The following is a 14,202-nucleotide window of genomic DNA, read 5'->3' as shown; positions in this document are numbered from 1 at the left end:
GGAAGTGTCCAAGGCCAGGTTGGACAGAGCTTGGAGCAACCTGGGATAGTGGAAGGTGTCCCTGCCCATGGCAGGGGTTGGAACAAGATGATTTTAAGGTCCCTTCCAACCCAGGCTATTTTATGATTCTAAATTTTCTCATTCTAGACAACTTAGGGATTCCTTCCTGCAGAAAAATGTCCCTCTGCAGTACATGGAGCTGCACTAGACCCCAAACTAAACAAAGAGGATGTACCTGTTTCTTCCTTCAAGAGCTAAACTGCAGATTTCCCACTATTAAAACCCAAGTAGCTGCACTTGATTTCAAAATGCTTTGTTTATTGAAAAAAATAAGCAAAAATAACACTGTCAGGGGAAGGGATGTGTGGCTGCAGATCGTGGTTCATGGTGCTACGGCTGAGCAGGTAAATTTGAAAGTTGTGCTGGTGGAGGAGCAGGCATCAGCGGAGCTGTGCTGCTTTCATGTGGCTTTTACTCTTCCAGGCTCAAGACAAAATCAAATTCCTCTGTGGTAAGGAACAAAAAGCCGTAAGTGAAACTTCCAGCTTCTCTGACTACTGAGGGCTGTGTGACAGAGGGAATCAAGAGTCCTGGGAGGGTCTCACCTTGTGTCAGGGGTTGGACGGACAGGCGCTGCTTGGCAAAGAGCATCATGTTCTTGAGGGGCCCCCCCTTGGCTTTGTGTTCCAGGTGGTGAACCTTGATCTCAGAGAGGGGGATGAAGCGCTTGGTCATCCTCACAAACTGCACATCCACCTGGGAGGGGAGGGGCAGCACAGGAGCAGGTTACACAAGGACACAGCCTCCAGATAGGCCGTAAGATCTTTGAGGGATAAAGATTTAAAACTGAAGCAAGCGACTGATGTGCACTAACAGCCTGGAAGCTGTGCCTTGCTCAAGGCTAAAAGAGCTTCCCAGTACTTCTGGCAGGAATCAGCACTGTGCACCAGCAAGGTGCATTCATGTCACAGACAATACAGAATTAAGATGTGGGGTGTAGCCAGCCCATGAACACTCCCTTCCCTACAATTTGATGTGCCTCAAAACTACAGCTTTGTTCGTTGGGCACGGACAGTGGTTCTTAGCTCATTTTCCTAACTCAGGGTTCTGCCATGCATGGAGGCCAGCTCTGCAGCCGATATTTGAAAAGGAAGGGAGATACATTTTGGTGGCCTTCTGGAAAGGGCAGGGGAAAAAGCAGAGAAAACAGTCAGGATTGGATTTTCTCTTGAGAGAGAAGAAGGCAGCTAGGCCAGGACAGAAGCTTAAGATTTTCAATATGATGGAAAGAGCCTTCTCCCTTCTCTTGGCTTGCACACAGAGCTTGAACAGCTGCATTTAACACAGTACATTACCATGGACCATTTGGGGTTCTCTTTTTTGCTGGTGGAGTCATAATAAAGATGCTTCTTATCAAACTGCGTGTGATCAGGGTACGCCTCCTTTACGATCTGAAGCACAAGGGGAGAAGAAAGTTTCCATCAGTTCAAAACACCTGTCAGCAAAGGGTATGAAGTGTGACAAGGAATAATCCTGGTGCAAAAATCAGCCTTGCTTTCCCTGAACTCCATTCTAGCAGCTTCCTTTGCCTTTCTTGGGTCAGAGCAGTGCAGAACAGTCACCGAAGCTGGAGATCAGTGTGGAAGAACACACAGAGGAAAACGGGGTGGCTGATGATAATCTCCGTGATGAGTTCTCCTCTTAAAGAAAAAGCTGCTCTGTGCCCTGGGTTTATTCTGCTGCCTTGTGGGCTCTGCTGACTAGAATTTAGTGAGTCAGACTGGAATCAGTGTGGAACAACGCTTGGCTTGGCCGGGAGTACACCGAAATGTCAGCAGGAAAACAGCACAGTTTGGTTCCATCTCTCTGGGGACACATGACTGAGTCAGCCCTGTGGCGTTGAGCTGAGGTGTCCTGAGCTCATTCCCTGCTCTTCCTGGACAACTCCTGCACTCTTCGGTTCTGACACACAAGGAATGAGCTGCTTGATAACCCATTCATTATCACTTCTCCCCCCTCCCCAAAACACAGGCACTCACCTTGACGATGGCCACAATGCCAGGCTCTTTGCAGTTACTGTGGTAGAAGAAAGCCTGCTGCCCAAGTTTCATGGATCTCAGGAAATTCCTTGCCTGTCAGGAGTAAACAGAGGCTTTCAGCTCTTTCCATCAAGTTCTCAGGGCGTAATTATAAGCAGCCAAGAACAGGAACTAACAAGAGGAGAGGCAGATGTGCTTCAGAACTACTCGGGTGATGTTTCCTACAGTTGTCATAGAGATGTTTTTGTGTTGGAATGAAATTGGGTAAAAACAAGGCTAAAGAACAAGATCCTGTTGGTCAGAAAGTGTGTGGGGATTCAACAGCTCAGCCACCCTTGCCCAGGAGAGTTGTCAGCAAACAACTGAGAGCAGAGCAGATCATGTATAGGGGGATAGGGAATCCTGTGGAGTACAGGGATCATACACAGCAGGGGAAGCACACGTGGAATTCCTTTGGAACAGAAAGCTGTACACTGACAGAGTATTTGGGTAAGTGCAGACTTGCTGTAAGGTATCAAAGGTTGGTCTAAGCAAAAGAAAAACTGGATGATTCGACAGAATATTTCCCAGCCTGAACCCACCTCTGACCTAGAGGCCACTAAGCAGCAGTTGACTTCAGATTCCTGCCAAAAAGCACCTGTATGAACAGGCAGAGAGTCCTGAAAGGAAATGCTTCAGGCAAAGGAAAAGCTGTGGGCAGAGCCACCTTTTTCCTACTGCTATTTCAGTGACCCCATGTGCTTCCTACCTGGTAGTTCCTTACTCCATCCCAGCAGGTTGTCTGATTAGGCTGAGCTTTCAAGTCATCAATGCTGAACTACCAAATGAAATGAAAATAAAGATTAATTCAGGAGGTTTCTGATCTCTACAGTGTCATTGTCTGCATTGAGCCTAAGCATTTGTTGCTAGCAGCTCCTTCAATTATAGCACAAACTTGACACAATTTTTATCTCCCACGGGGCCTACAGAGAAACCTTTACAAAGCAGCAGTGTAAAGGCAGAGTCTGAAATAGATGCTGCTCCTGTGATCAACAGCCAAGCATCCTGAGGACCTGATTTCCTCTTGTGTTATGTCTCGTTTGCGTATGAAACGCCAAGGTTGTCACCTTGGACAAGAACATTTTGTTTTTCTGTTTCCAGGAGGACAAATGGGTTTTGAGAAGAAAAACCAATCTGAGTTGTCTGATGCTTTAGTGCCTCAGCATCTGGGCACTAAAGCTGGGCAGGAGTGACCCTGCTGGTGTCCTTTGCTCAGTGAGGGGGGTGTCAGTGCTTACCTTCACATCCACCCCCTTCTCCAGCCTGCTCTCTGGTTCTGATTTCAGCAGCCAGTGACAATACGTGATCTTGCTTTCCTCCCCACCGGACTCAGATGCTTTTTTCTTCCAGTTCTTCCATCCTGATGTGGATTTTCCAGCTGGAGGTTTTGCAGACTTCTCTTCTTCCTGCTTATCTGAAGCCTTCTCCTCGGTTTTGGCAATTTTAGCATCAGACTCTTCTTTATCTTAAAAGACATTGAGATGAAACACATTTTGTCTCAAAAAATACTTTTAGTTGTCCAAGCTGGTTTCACAGATTTGACTGCAGCAGGAGTTTGGGGCACCCCAGGTGCTCAGGTAGCAGCATTACGCATCAATGATTCTGAGTGTTTCTAATTTGCATCTGAAATAAGGATATTTTTGTGTGTGTGCACAAATGTAGTTTAATAGTCCCAGCTAGTAATAAAAAACCTCGGGACAGACCATGTCTGCCCACATGAAGTGTAGTTGAATTTTTTTAATTAATTGCTGAGAAATCACCTGCAGGCAACAAAGCAGATTTAGGTGAATCTGGTAAGAGGAACATTCAGCAGCAAACCACGCTATTTCAATTCCTGCAGCAGCTGGAAATCTTAGCTTAACCTCCACTGAGCTACCTGTTCAGAAGGGATCCACATCCTTTGTTTCTTCACGACACAGACAAAAAAAAAAAAAACCCAGTTATTAAGAAGTGATTAAAGGGTAAGAAGACGGTTACTTGCTAGAGTGGATCAAGCAGATGAGTGGCACAGACAAGCCAACTGTGCAATTTTTTCATCTTATACTTTAAACACCACATCATGGTGCCTTCAGTGCAATGTTCTTGCTGCTTTTTTTTGTAGCTGGTACCACATCAGCTTCCTGGCACTGCACTGGGTGTACTCTGACTGACCAACTCTGCTGTGCAGGACCTGAAAGCTCTGCATAAATGGGCCTGAATTACATTTCCTAACCCCCTTGTGCTGAGAATACATCACTGTCCGTATCACACACCTAGCAGACTTGTCTCAGTCACGCTTGGGTGCTCAGCCCATTTGGCACAGGAAATCCTGTCTCTGGGACATTTGCTGAGAAAGACAGACGGTTAATACGGCTGTCTGTGGTTTCACTATAGCCTGGAACCTCAAACGAGAGATGCTAAACCAGTCAGGATGTCAGCACAGACCTGCAACTGCTTCTTTGTCCCTCTTTCTGCTCGGCCAAGGCATCGCTGGTCTCTCTGAATTATCTTCTCTTCACTGAGAAGCACCTGATGAACGAGAGGAGGAGGAGGAATTACCGCTCGTTCGGGCAGCTGAAAAAAGTAGAGATAGCGGAAGCAGAGAGCTTGCAAGCGCTGTAGGGCGAGCGCAGAGCCAGTAAATCTTTCCTTGAGCTCAGCCACTTCCTCTATCAGTGTGCACGCTGGCAGGGCTTGGGGGCCGCACCCTGGAGCCCCGATGGACACCGGGGGCTGGATCCCTGCTGCACGGCGGGGCGGCCGCCGCAGAACGGTCCCGACGGTGCGTGGGCCGAGCACGGCCCCGCTGCCGTGCCAGAGGGGCAGTGCCTTTGGGAGAAGGAGCCGTGCTTGTCTCCGGAGCTCAGCCCAGCCTCGCCGCGGGCCCCTGGCTCAGCCTGCTGCTGGCCGTGCCCATCGCAGTCCCTCCGGGAGCGGTCCCTCTCCGGAGTTCCAAACCCACCCGGCGCTCTCGCTCGGGGGACCGCACCTCGGCACGGGGCTGGACCGGCTGAGCCCCAGAGGCCCCTTCCAGCCCCACCGACGCTGTGGTTCCGCGGGAACCCAGCCCCTGCCTCCTCTGTCAGCAGCACTTACACGGCTCCGAGCCGGCCACCTCCTGCCAGGTCGGGTGGCATCAACTTTTCCACCTTCTATGCCAAGCTTTCCCCTTCCTCCCTCCTTCCCAGCCCTCCGAGCTCCCGCTCACCAGCTCGGGCCGCTGCCGCCTGTCCTGTTCGCGGTGCCGGGCGGGCAGGAGGAGGAAGCGGCGCTGCGAAGCGCTGCCCCGCTATGCAAGGGCCGGCTCCCCTCCCTCGCTCCTTCCCGGGCGGGCTGTGCCCGTGGCAGGACTACAGCTCCCAGCATGCCCCGCCGCCAACCGGAAGCCGGGCAGCGGAAGGCGGAGCGGCCCCGCGCGGCCATGGCCATGGCGTGGCGAGCGGCCCCGCGGGCAGCGGCGCGGCTGCTGCTGGGGCGCCGAGGGATCGCGTCCTGCCTCGACCGTAAGGAGCTGCCCGGCCCCGAGCGGGGAACCCCCCGCGGCCCGGGGAAGGCGGGCTGGGGGACATGGACGGCGGGTCGGTGGCCCCGGAGCTCCTGTCCCCGCCCGGAGGGATGTTTCCAGCTGCCCGTGTCCCCGCTCCCGTGTCCCCGCTCCCGTGTCCCCGCTCCCGTGTCCTCGCTCCCGTGTCCTCGCTCCCGTGTCCGTGCTCCCGTGTCCCTGCTCCCGTGTCGCTGCTGCCCGTGTCGCTGCTGCCCGTGTCCGTGCTGCCCGTGTCCCTGCTCCCGTGTCGCTGCTGCCCGTGTCCCCGCTCCCGTGTCCTCGCTCCCGTGTCCTCGCTCCCGTGTCGTCGCTCCCGTGTCCGTGCTCCCGTGTCCCTGCTCCCGTGTCGCTGCTGCCCGTGTCCGTGCTCCCGTGTCCGTGCTCCCGTGTCCGTGCTCCCGTGTCCCCGCTCCCGTGTCCCCGCTCCCGTGTCCCCGCTCCCGTGTCCGTGCTGCCCGTGTCCGTGCTGCCCGTGTCCGTGCTGCCCGTGTCCCTGCTCCCGTGTCCCTGCTCCCGTGTCGTCGCTCCCGTGTCCGTGCTCCCGTGTCCCTGCTCCCGTGTCGCTGCTGCCCGTGTCCGTGCTCCCGTGTCCGTGCTCCCGTGTCCCCGCTCCCGTGTCCCCGCTCCCGTGTCCGTGCTGCCCGTGTCCGTGCTGCCCGTGTCCGTGCTGCCCGTGTCCCTGCTCCCGTGTCCCTGCTCCCGTGTCGTCGCTCCCGTGTCCGTGCTCCCGTGTCCCTGCTGCCGTGTCCCTGCTGCCCGTGTCCCTGCTGCCCGTGTCCCTGCTGCCCGTGTCCCTGCTGCCCGTGTCCGTGCTCCCGTGTCCCTGCTGCCCGTGTCCCTGCTCCCGTGTCCCTGCTGCCCGTGTCCGTGCTCCCGTGTCCCTGCTCCCGTGTCCCTGCTCCCGTGTCCCTGCTCCCGTGTCCCTGCTCCCCGTGTCCCTGCTGCCCGTGTCCGTGCTGCCCGTGTCCGTGCTGCCCGTGTCCGTGCTGCCCGTGTCCCTGCTGCCCGTGTCCCTGCTGCCCGTGTCCCTGCTGCCCGTGTCCGTGCTCCCGTGTCCCTGCTCCCGTGTCCCTGCTCCCGTGTCCGTGCTGCCCGTGTCCGTGCTGCCCGTGTCCGTGCTGCCCGTGTCCCTGCTGCCCGTGTCCCTGCTGCCGTGTCCCTGCTGCCCGTGTCCCTGCTGCCCGTGTCCGTGCTCCCGTGTCCGTGCTCCCGTGTCCGTGCTCCCGTGTCCGTGCTCCCCGTGTCCCTGCTCCCCGTGTCCCTGCTCCCCGTGTCCCTGCTCCCCGTGTCCGTGCTCCCGTGTCCCCGCTCCCGTGTCCGTGCTCCCGTGTCCGTGCTCCCGTGTCCGTGCTGCCCGTGTCCGTGCTCCCGTGTCCGTGCTCCCGTGTCCCTGCTCCCGTGTCGCCGCTCCTGTGTCACCGCTCCCGTTCAGGGCGCCGCGGGCGCGGACACACCGCAGCGGGTGCCCGGCTGTGGGACAGAACCGTCTCCCTGTCCCTCCCTTACCTTTGCTAGAGCGTGCTCAGCAGTGGGAAAGAGCGCACAAGAAGGTCCTTCCCTCTCCCCGGTCCTCCTTGCTTTTGTTAGACTTTAACCGTTTTTCAGATTTGACAGTGAATCAAGGAATATCTCACAAAGAAGAGGGATTATAAAAAAGAAGGAAAGCGACTTTTTAAATGGGCAGACTGATAGGGCAAGGGGGAATGGATTTAAACTAAAAGAGGTTGCCCAGAGGTTGTGGATGCCCCATCCCTGGCGGTGTTCAAGGCCAGGCTGGACAGGGCTTGGTCTCACAGAAGGTGTCAGGGGGTTGGAACAAGATGGTCTTTAGGGTCCCTTCCAACCCAAACCATTCTGGTTCCAGAACACTCTGCAGATGAATTACTTTGATGCCTAAATGTAACAACATTCAGAATTGAAGCAGCAGCACCCCTATGAATTTCAGGAGAGGAACTAACAAAACAGTGTTGGATCTGTGTGTCAATGAAGCACAGGTTTCAAATGCAGAACCTAACTAAAGCTTTAGATGCTGTTTCCAAAGACCTGCTTTATTCTTTGCTTCCAAGTCTCCTTTCTTTGAAGCACCCCAGGACTGTTCCCTCATATTTCTGCAGCACAGACTTAGTGCGATGGAGTGACAGCTGCCATGGACTGTGCTCCCCTGTCCCAGCTTTCCCATGCAGTTAGCTTGGAGCTAACAGAGACACCTGGCATCTTGGACTTGTTTTGTCCCAAGAAAGCCCCTCCCAAAGCCCCCTGCTCTCAGCACAGTTCATGATATTCCCAAGGAGCAGAGAAATGGTGTCTGCAGCAGAGATCCTGAACTGTTTGTGTGAATTAAGGGGTGCCTTGAAATTGTTTGGGCTATAGATGAAGTGGTTGTGCTGCTTTCCCACAGCAGATGTGTCTTTGTGTCTTCCTCCTTTCCTAGCGTCCACTGGACTCACTGAGGATCAGAAGGAATTCCAAAAAGTTGCCCTTGACTTTGCTGCAAAGGAGATGGCTCCTTACATGGCCGAGTGGGATGAGAAGGTAGGACAGCCTCAGAAGGGTTAGACTGCTGCCTTTTTCCTCCCTTGGGATGTTATAATCCATAGGTCTCACTGAGGGGATCCTGCAATAGCTCTGGGGATTGTCATTGAAGCTGCTGCTGTAGCTGGGGGGGGGGGCGGGTAAATGATCAGAAATACCTTGAAGCTTTCCTAGCCAGGTTATTCAATCACCTGAATCTTGGATTCACTCCTGAAGATGGAGTGTGTCTGTGTAGGTACCACCTCTTCTTTGACCCACCCAGTTGACTTAAACTGTGCAGGAGGGTGGGACTTGAGCTGGTAGCCCAGGGGTACCAAAAGAGATTGAAGTGACCCTAAATATTCATTGGGATATCTCTGCCTGCCCCAATAGGAAATATTCCCTGTGGAAACGATGCGGAAGGCAGCCCAGCTAGGATTTGGTGGGATCTATGTGAAACCAGATGTTGGTGGCTCTGGATTGTCACGACTTGACACCTCCATAATCTTTGAAGCTCTGTCAACAGGATGTGCCAGCACCACTGCTTACATGAGCATCCACAAGTGAGTGTGTCTGGGAAGGGGTGGATGGTGTCAGCCTGGCTGTTCTGTGGGCTCTAAATCCAGCTGGAGGCAGCTCCCTCACTGCTGCTTATTATTTAAATATTTAAATTGTGACCTCGAGTACACACCTCCCTGTGAGAATCCCTGGATGGCAGTAAATAAATAGGCCACAAGGACTGAGATGCCACCAAGAAGTAGTTTTAGCTTTGTGGCATGCGAGATGGAATTAAGTTCTGGATTTTGTTCCCTGCTCTGCCACTTAAGCTGTCTGTAGATAGTAACCTGCCTGGAAAAAGCCTTTGTGCCTCGGCTGTGCTGCAACAGAGCCAGAGGCACCACCTGATCCCGGGGCTGTCCTGCTTGTACAGACATGGCCAGTGACAGGTCACTTGGCACAGAGAGCTGGAATGATGCTGCCTCCTTCTTCAGGTGCAGTTTTCTGGAGAGGGAGCAGGGCTGAGCACAGAGGGGAGACTGAGGCTCTTAAACAGGAGCCTGCTGTTCCACAAGGCAGCGTGTCAGGGTGCATGGAAGGTGGAACAATACATTTTCAGGTCTCAGGGCTTGTGGCTGAACTCTGTGGAGCTTTCCTCTGTTCAGCCAGAGATGTTCTTGTACAACCTTTGTTCACATCCTGAATGCTGCTCCTTCTCTCCCACCCCAGCATGTGTGTTTGGATGATCGACACCTTTGGCAACGAGGAGCAGCGGCGCAGGTTCTGCCCATCGCTCTGTAGCATGGAAAAATTGGCCTCTTACTGCCTGACTGAGCCAGGTGAGCGTCCTCACCCAGGACATCTTCTCCTTTCTCTTTAACTGGACACGAACGTTGCACAGGGCTGGAGGTGAAAAGTTTCTTTCCATGTTCATTTGGGGAAGTTAGGGAGAGGTAGATGATGATTGCTGACATGCTCGTGGTACAAACCCAGGTGTCAGGGTATGATCCCAGGGAGAATTTGTAGGCTCTGGACCTTCTGCTTTACTGGCTGCTTCCTTACCTCTCAAACAGGGAGTGGCAGTGATGCAGCTTCCCTGCTGACCTCAGCTCAGAGGAAAGGGGACACCTACATCCTGAATGGCTCCAAGGTACCTCTTCGCTCCTGCTAAAGCCTGCCTGCACACCAGGGCCTGGGTCTCACTGTCCTTCCCATTCCCTGCTGTCTCTCATCTCTGTGCATTCTCCCAAGGCAGGACGTGCTCTGCAGAGCTTTCACCAGCTGGGTCCCTAAATGCCCCCAGCTGTGGGGTCTTTGCCCCTCCATCTCTGTACCCTGCCAGCTGCTGCTGTGGGCTCAGGGTTAGTTTATGAAACCACCCCAAAGCCTCACTTTTCTTGTTGTGCTCTCCTGCAGGCCTTCATCAGCGGGGGAGGTGACACCGATGTGTACGTGGTCATGTGTCGCACAGGGGGCCCAGGCCCCAAAGGCATCTCCTGCCTCGTGCTGGAGAAGGGAATGCCAGGGCTCAGCTTTGGCAAGAAGGAGAAGAAGGTAAGAGACTTGGTTTGTGCTTCCTGTGTGCTTGAGGGAAGTGCAGGACAGAGATCACAGAACCACAGAATCATTAAGGTTGGAAGGACCACCAAGATTGAGTCCAAGCTGTGACCGATCCCTACCTTGTCAGCTGGAGTGCCACATCCAGGTGTTCCTTGGACACCTCCAGGTGACTCCAAGCCTCCATGGGCAGCTCCTTCCAGTGCCTGACAACCCTTTCCATGGAGAAATTCTTCCTGATGTCCAACCTGAGCCTCCTCTGCACAGCCTGGGGCTGTGTCCTCTTGTCCCAGTGAGTTTGTCTGTGCAAAGCATTAGGTATCTCTTCACGGATGGGACTGGAGTCCCAGCCTGACAGGGTTTTACCAAGCCAAGTCCAGCTTTGGTGAAATTTGCCCAATACCCATCCCTGTGGTAAGCAAAGGGTTTTAGTCTCAGGAACATCAAGGATCACTGGATTTGTACCTCTTCTCAAAAACTCCCATTCCAGCTTCCACACTGAGGCCAAACCATGCAGACCACGGGTGTTTTGTGGCAGCTTGGCAGTGAGACCGAGGGGTTGAGTGCAGGCTGGTGGTTCTGTGTTTGAGCTGGAGTTGTGCTGCTCCTCAGGCAGTCTGGAAGGAGCTCTGTTTCTTCCCAGGTAGGCTGGAATTCCCAGCCAACTCGGGCTGTGATCTTTGAGGACTGCATTGTTCCTGTGGGAAACCGGCTGGGAGCTGAAGGGCAGGGATTCAGCATCGCCATGCAGGGGCTCAATGGAGGCAGGATAAACATCGGTGAGAAAGGCAAAGAGAGCCAAGGGAGGAGAGCAGGATCTTCTTGTTGCCTGTCTGAATTAACTTCGCATGCACTCTGTGTCCTTGGCTTCTCCCACCAGCTTCTTGTTCGTTAGGAGCTGCTCACGCCTCAGTTCTCCTGGCTCAGGAGCACCTCACTGTCCGCAAACAATTTGGGGAACCCCTCGCCAACAACCAGGTAACCCCTGCAGCAGCTCTGCCCTCCAGAGCTCAGCTCTTCCTCATCCTGGAAGGGCCATCCCTCACTTCACAGGGCCTTCCCTGGAGAAGTCGGGAACACGCTCTTCCTCTGTAAGGAAGCGTGTCGGGCCTGAGCCCTGCCTGAAGGTGCTGGGGCTGTGGCTCGGAGCCCTGTGAGGGTGCTGACCCAACCTTTGCTCTGGCTCTGGCAGTACCTGCAGTTCAGGCTGGCAGAGATGGCCACACGGCTGGTGGCAGCGCGGCTCATGGTGCGCAACGCGGCACGGGCGCTGCAGGACGGCCGGGAGGACGCGGCCGTGCTCTGCTCCATGGCCAAGCTCTTTGCCACCGACGAGTGCTTCGGGGTAGGTCACTCAAACACCACTTGGGATCCTAATTGGAAGCTTGGAGACCCTCCCTTAATGCCCAGGGTGTCAGGGAGAAGTTTGTAGCGACCCAAAGCCAAGCCCAGAGCCACAAGCCTGATTTGAGGACAGGATGTTTAGAAGACATGTGGAGGCTGCAGGATTAATCTTTCCATGGTGCTTTCTACACCACTTCCTAGGGAGCCAAAAGGGAGACAGGACAGGGAGCAGGGCATTTTTCTTTTCCAAGGGTAACTTGCATATTGCAGGGCGATCGTTCCTAGGTAGCAAGTGGTCTTTCCTAGACCGCTGAAAAATTAACTTACCACTTTGAAAATGATCTTATCACTTTGAAAAATACCTTACCACTTTGAAAAATATCTTATTTTGTTACCTTATCAAAATATCCCTGTACAGAGAAAGTAAGAAAGGAGAAAAAGAACACTTGACGCTTCCTAGCCCAGTGTCATTTAGAAGCTGTCTTATGTGCTCAGCACTCTGCATTTTTGCTGTTCTTATGTTTTCTATCCTGAACTGAGGGCTAGGACGCATGGAGCCATGTTTCCATGGAAACCAGCGCCCTGCTGGCCAGGTGGCAATCAGGTGGTTTGGGTTTGCATCCACAAACCATAGAAATGCAGCAAAAATCGCCTTATTCCCTAGAAATACCCATCCCTGGGTATCTCTGTACCCATTCCTGGGTATTTCTGTGCATTGCTGTTCACGTAAACACACCCTTCATGTGAAACAGGTAACATGGTACCACCGAGAGCAGCACTGATGGGGACTGTGAGAGTCACACCACGCTTTTAAGAGATGAGATCAGGTGACCAGGGTAAAAAAGTGAGCCCAGGTTCCTGGATCCTTGCCAAGCTACTGGCACTGACGTGTCCTTCACAAGTCACCTCACAGCAGTGTTATCCTCTTAGATCTGCAACCAGGCTCTGCAGATGCACGGGGGCTACGGCTACTTGAAGGATTATGCGGTGCAGCAGTTTGTGCGAGACATCAGAGTCCACCAGATCCTGGAAGGTAAAAGACACCCTGATTACAAGTGAAGTCAGCAGTGGGGTTGGGAGAGAAACTCCCCTGGAGGCCGCCACCTTCCCACATGACTCTGATTCTTGGGTTTCAGAGCCCTGCTCTGCTGTGAGCATGAGGTGTCCCGTGTGTGAGTCCCCTGACTGGGAGCTCTGGGTGTGTGGGAGCAGTTACTGGCTATTTTAAGAGTCTTACAGCAGGGGAAGATATTTAGTTGTCATGTTAGCAGTGCCTCTGTCCAGTTTCATTCCGTTACTCCGGGTCACGTGGTGATTCTCCCTAACAACTGCCCCCCCGTGATTTTGGTCTGCTTGCACTCTTTGACATCGTGCCTCTAACAGTATCTGGCCTTTTATAACCTCAGTTTGGCCTCCTAAACGTTTTATTTTCCCTGCTTTGAAATCCCCTCACCTACAACAGGGTACCTGATAAGGGAATGTGCTCTTTCCGATACTGAGTGGGTTTGCAGCTTGTGTGTGTGTTGTATATGTGTTAAATGTAAAGCAGAGAGCTCAGATGTTGCTGTAAACCCAGTTCTGCTTGATGCCTGGTCCTGCATCCTCCCAATGCCCAAATAAAAAGCAGCACCAGCTTTCCCAAGCAATGTGCTGGCACTAGGCAGTTGTGCTTTGGCCCAACACCTCCTGAATGCCACCTCAGCTGGTGGGAGGAGCTTCTCTGTGCTATAAACTGCAGATCACGGAAGAATTCTCTTGGCATTTTGAGGGGAAAGGTATTGGACCATGTGTTAGCTGTGTTTCCTTTGCACTCCCTTCCTGCTGCAGGTACCAACGAGGTCATGAGGATGATTGTGGCCAGGAATCTGCTACAGGGCTGAAGCCAGGAGCCTTAAAATTCCTTCATCTGTTACAGCTCGGCCTGTTTCCCTCCCCTGCTCACCAACTCTCTCCCTGGGAGTGGAGAGGGGGATACCCCAGTGGAAACAGCCTTCCTGCCTTATCCTGTGGGAGCACAGCTGGATGGCACAGCTGCATGCTGTGCCTGGCAGAGCTGCTGTCACCAGGCTGGCATTGTGCAGCCCTAAATCACAGCTGTGAATGCAAGCCTCTGTCTCCAAATCCCGCTCCTGGCCTGCTTGCCACACGTCCTCCTTGGAAAAAGAAACACTAGAGCTGCTGCTCACGTCTGCTGAGTCAGGACTGAAACGGGAACCTCGGGCAGAGATGTGGCCTGAGCCCATGGGATCACTGAAATCTTTAATTTTGAAGGAATTAACTGCTCTGCTTAAAAACCTGGGTTCTGACAGCACCCCTGGGACAGGTGACCACAGGTGACCACAGGCTCTAACCACCTGCAGAGTGCTTGTATCCCAGGATGCCTCTTCTTTAGCTAGAAACACTCCCTCTTTTCCCAGAAAACTTTTCCTGATGTCCCAACCACTGCTTGTTCTCTCTATTCCCACCACATCTTGGTGCCTAATCTCAAAGAAGCCTTTGCAACACAAAACTGCAGATGAAAAACTAAGGTTATGTACAGAAATATTGAACTCTGTGGCCTCCAATCAGTGAAATCATTGCTGTGAACAATGTAAGGTGAGTAAAAATATTGGTGAAATAAACTATTTTTTCCTCTCGAGTTTGGAATCAATAAAGCAATGATGGAAATGTTTCTGGAGCTGTCAGTTGTGA

At 53.3% G+C, this 14,202-nt stretch overlaps 2 protein-coding genes across 4 annotated transcripts; one reads left to right on the top strand and one right to left on the bottom strand.

The window, feature by feature from the left end:
• Positions 1-297: 297 nt before the first annotated feature.
• Positions 298-5,407, bottom strand: THYN1 (thymocyte nuclear protein 1). The gene is made up of 8 exons (XM_039564844.1): positions 5,266-5,407; positions 4,503-4,586; positions 3,317-3,543; positions 2,788-2,856; positions 2,040-2,132; positions 1,356-1,451; positions 606-756; positions 298-506 (listed from the first exon to the last, which is right to left on the bottom strand). Exons 2-8 carry the CDS (start codon positions 4,543-4,545, stop codon positions 472-474), a joined length of 714 nt encoding a protein of 237 aa, XP_039420778.1. The 5' UTR covers positions 4,546-4,586; positions 5,266-5,407; the 3' UTR covers positions 298-471.
• Positions 5,408-5,452: 45 nt separating this feature from the next.
• ACAD8 (acyl-CoA dehydrogenase family member 8) lies at positions 5,453-14,182 on the top strand. 3 transcript variants are annotated; one of them, XM_039564838.1, is made up of 11 exons: positions 5,453-5,560; positions 8,033-8,133; positions 8,506-8,675; positions 9,340-9,449; positions 9,684-9,760; positions 10,027-10,164; positions 10,811-10,946; positions 11,048-11,145; positions 11,360-11,512; positions 12,442-12,544; positions 13,339-14,182. In XM_039564838.1, exons 1-11 carry the CDS (start codon positions 5,479-5,481, stop codon positions 13,389-13,391), a joined length of 1,221 nt encoding a protein of 406 aa, XP_039420772.1. In that variant the 5' UTR covers positions 5,453-5,478; the 3' UTR covers positions 13,392-14,182. The 3 variants fall into 3 exon arrangements, with proteins under 3 accessions (XP_039420772.1, XP_039420775.1, XP_039420773.1); XM_039564841.1 differs by lacking the exon at positions 11,360-11,512; XM_039564839.1 differs by lacking the exons at positions 12,442-12,544; positions 13,339-14,182 and adding an exon at positions 12,264-12,435.
• Positions 14,183-14,202: the final 20 nt, after the last annotated feature.

This window comes from Corvus cornix, chromosome 24 (assembly GCF_000738735.6).
Source record: "Corvus cornix cornix isolate S_Up_H32 chromosome 24, ASM73873v5, whole genome shotgun sequence".
Classification (NCBI taxonomy): domain Eukaryota; kingdom Metazoa; phylum Chordata; class Aves; order Passeriformes; family Corvidae; genus Corvus; species Corvus cornix.
The sequence above is the reverse complement of the archived record's forward strand: the minus strand, read 5'-3'. Positions and strand labels throughout refer to the sequence as shown.

What these genes read in the sequence shown, in the direction of transcription:
- ACAD8 (XM_039564838.1), top strand. Translation starts at nt 5,479, where the DNA reads ATGGCCATGGCGTGGCGAGCGGCCCCGCGGGCAGCGGCGCGGCTGCTG. An exon ending in ACATCCTGAATGGCTCCAAG is followed by an intron (nt 9,761 to 10,026) that starts GTACCTCTTCGC and finishes GCTCTCCTGCAG; the next exon opens with GCCTTCATCAGCGGGGGAGG. An exon ending in AACCCCTCGCCAACAACCAG is followed by an intron (nt 11,146 to 11,359) that starts GTAACCCCTGCA and finishes TGGCTCTGGCAG; the next exon opens with TACCTGCAGTTCAGGCTGGC.
- THYN1 (XM_039564844.1), bottom strand. Translation starts at nt 4,545, where the DNA reads ATGCCTTGGCCGAGCAGAAAGAGGGACAAAGAAGCAGTTGCAG. An exon ending in ATGGAGTAAGGAACTACCAG is followed by an intron (nt 2,133 to 2,787) that starts GTAGGAAGCACA and finishes TACTCCTGACAG; the next exon opens with GCAAGGAATTTCCTGAGATC. An exon ending in GCATTGTGGCCATCGTCAAG is followed by an intron (nt 1,452 to 2,039) that starts GTGAGTGCCTGT and finishes CTTGTGCTTCAG; the next exon opens with ATCGTAAAGGAGGCGTACCC.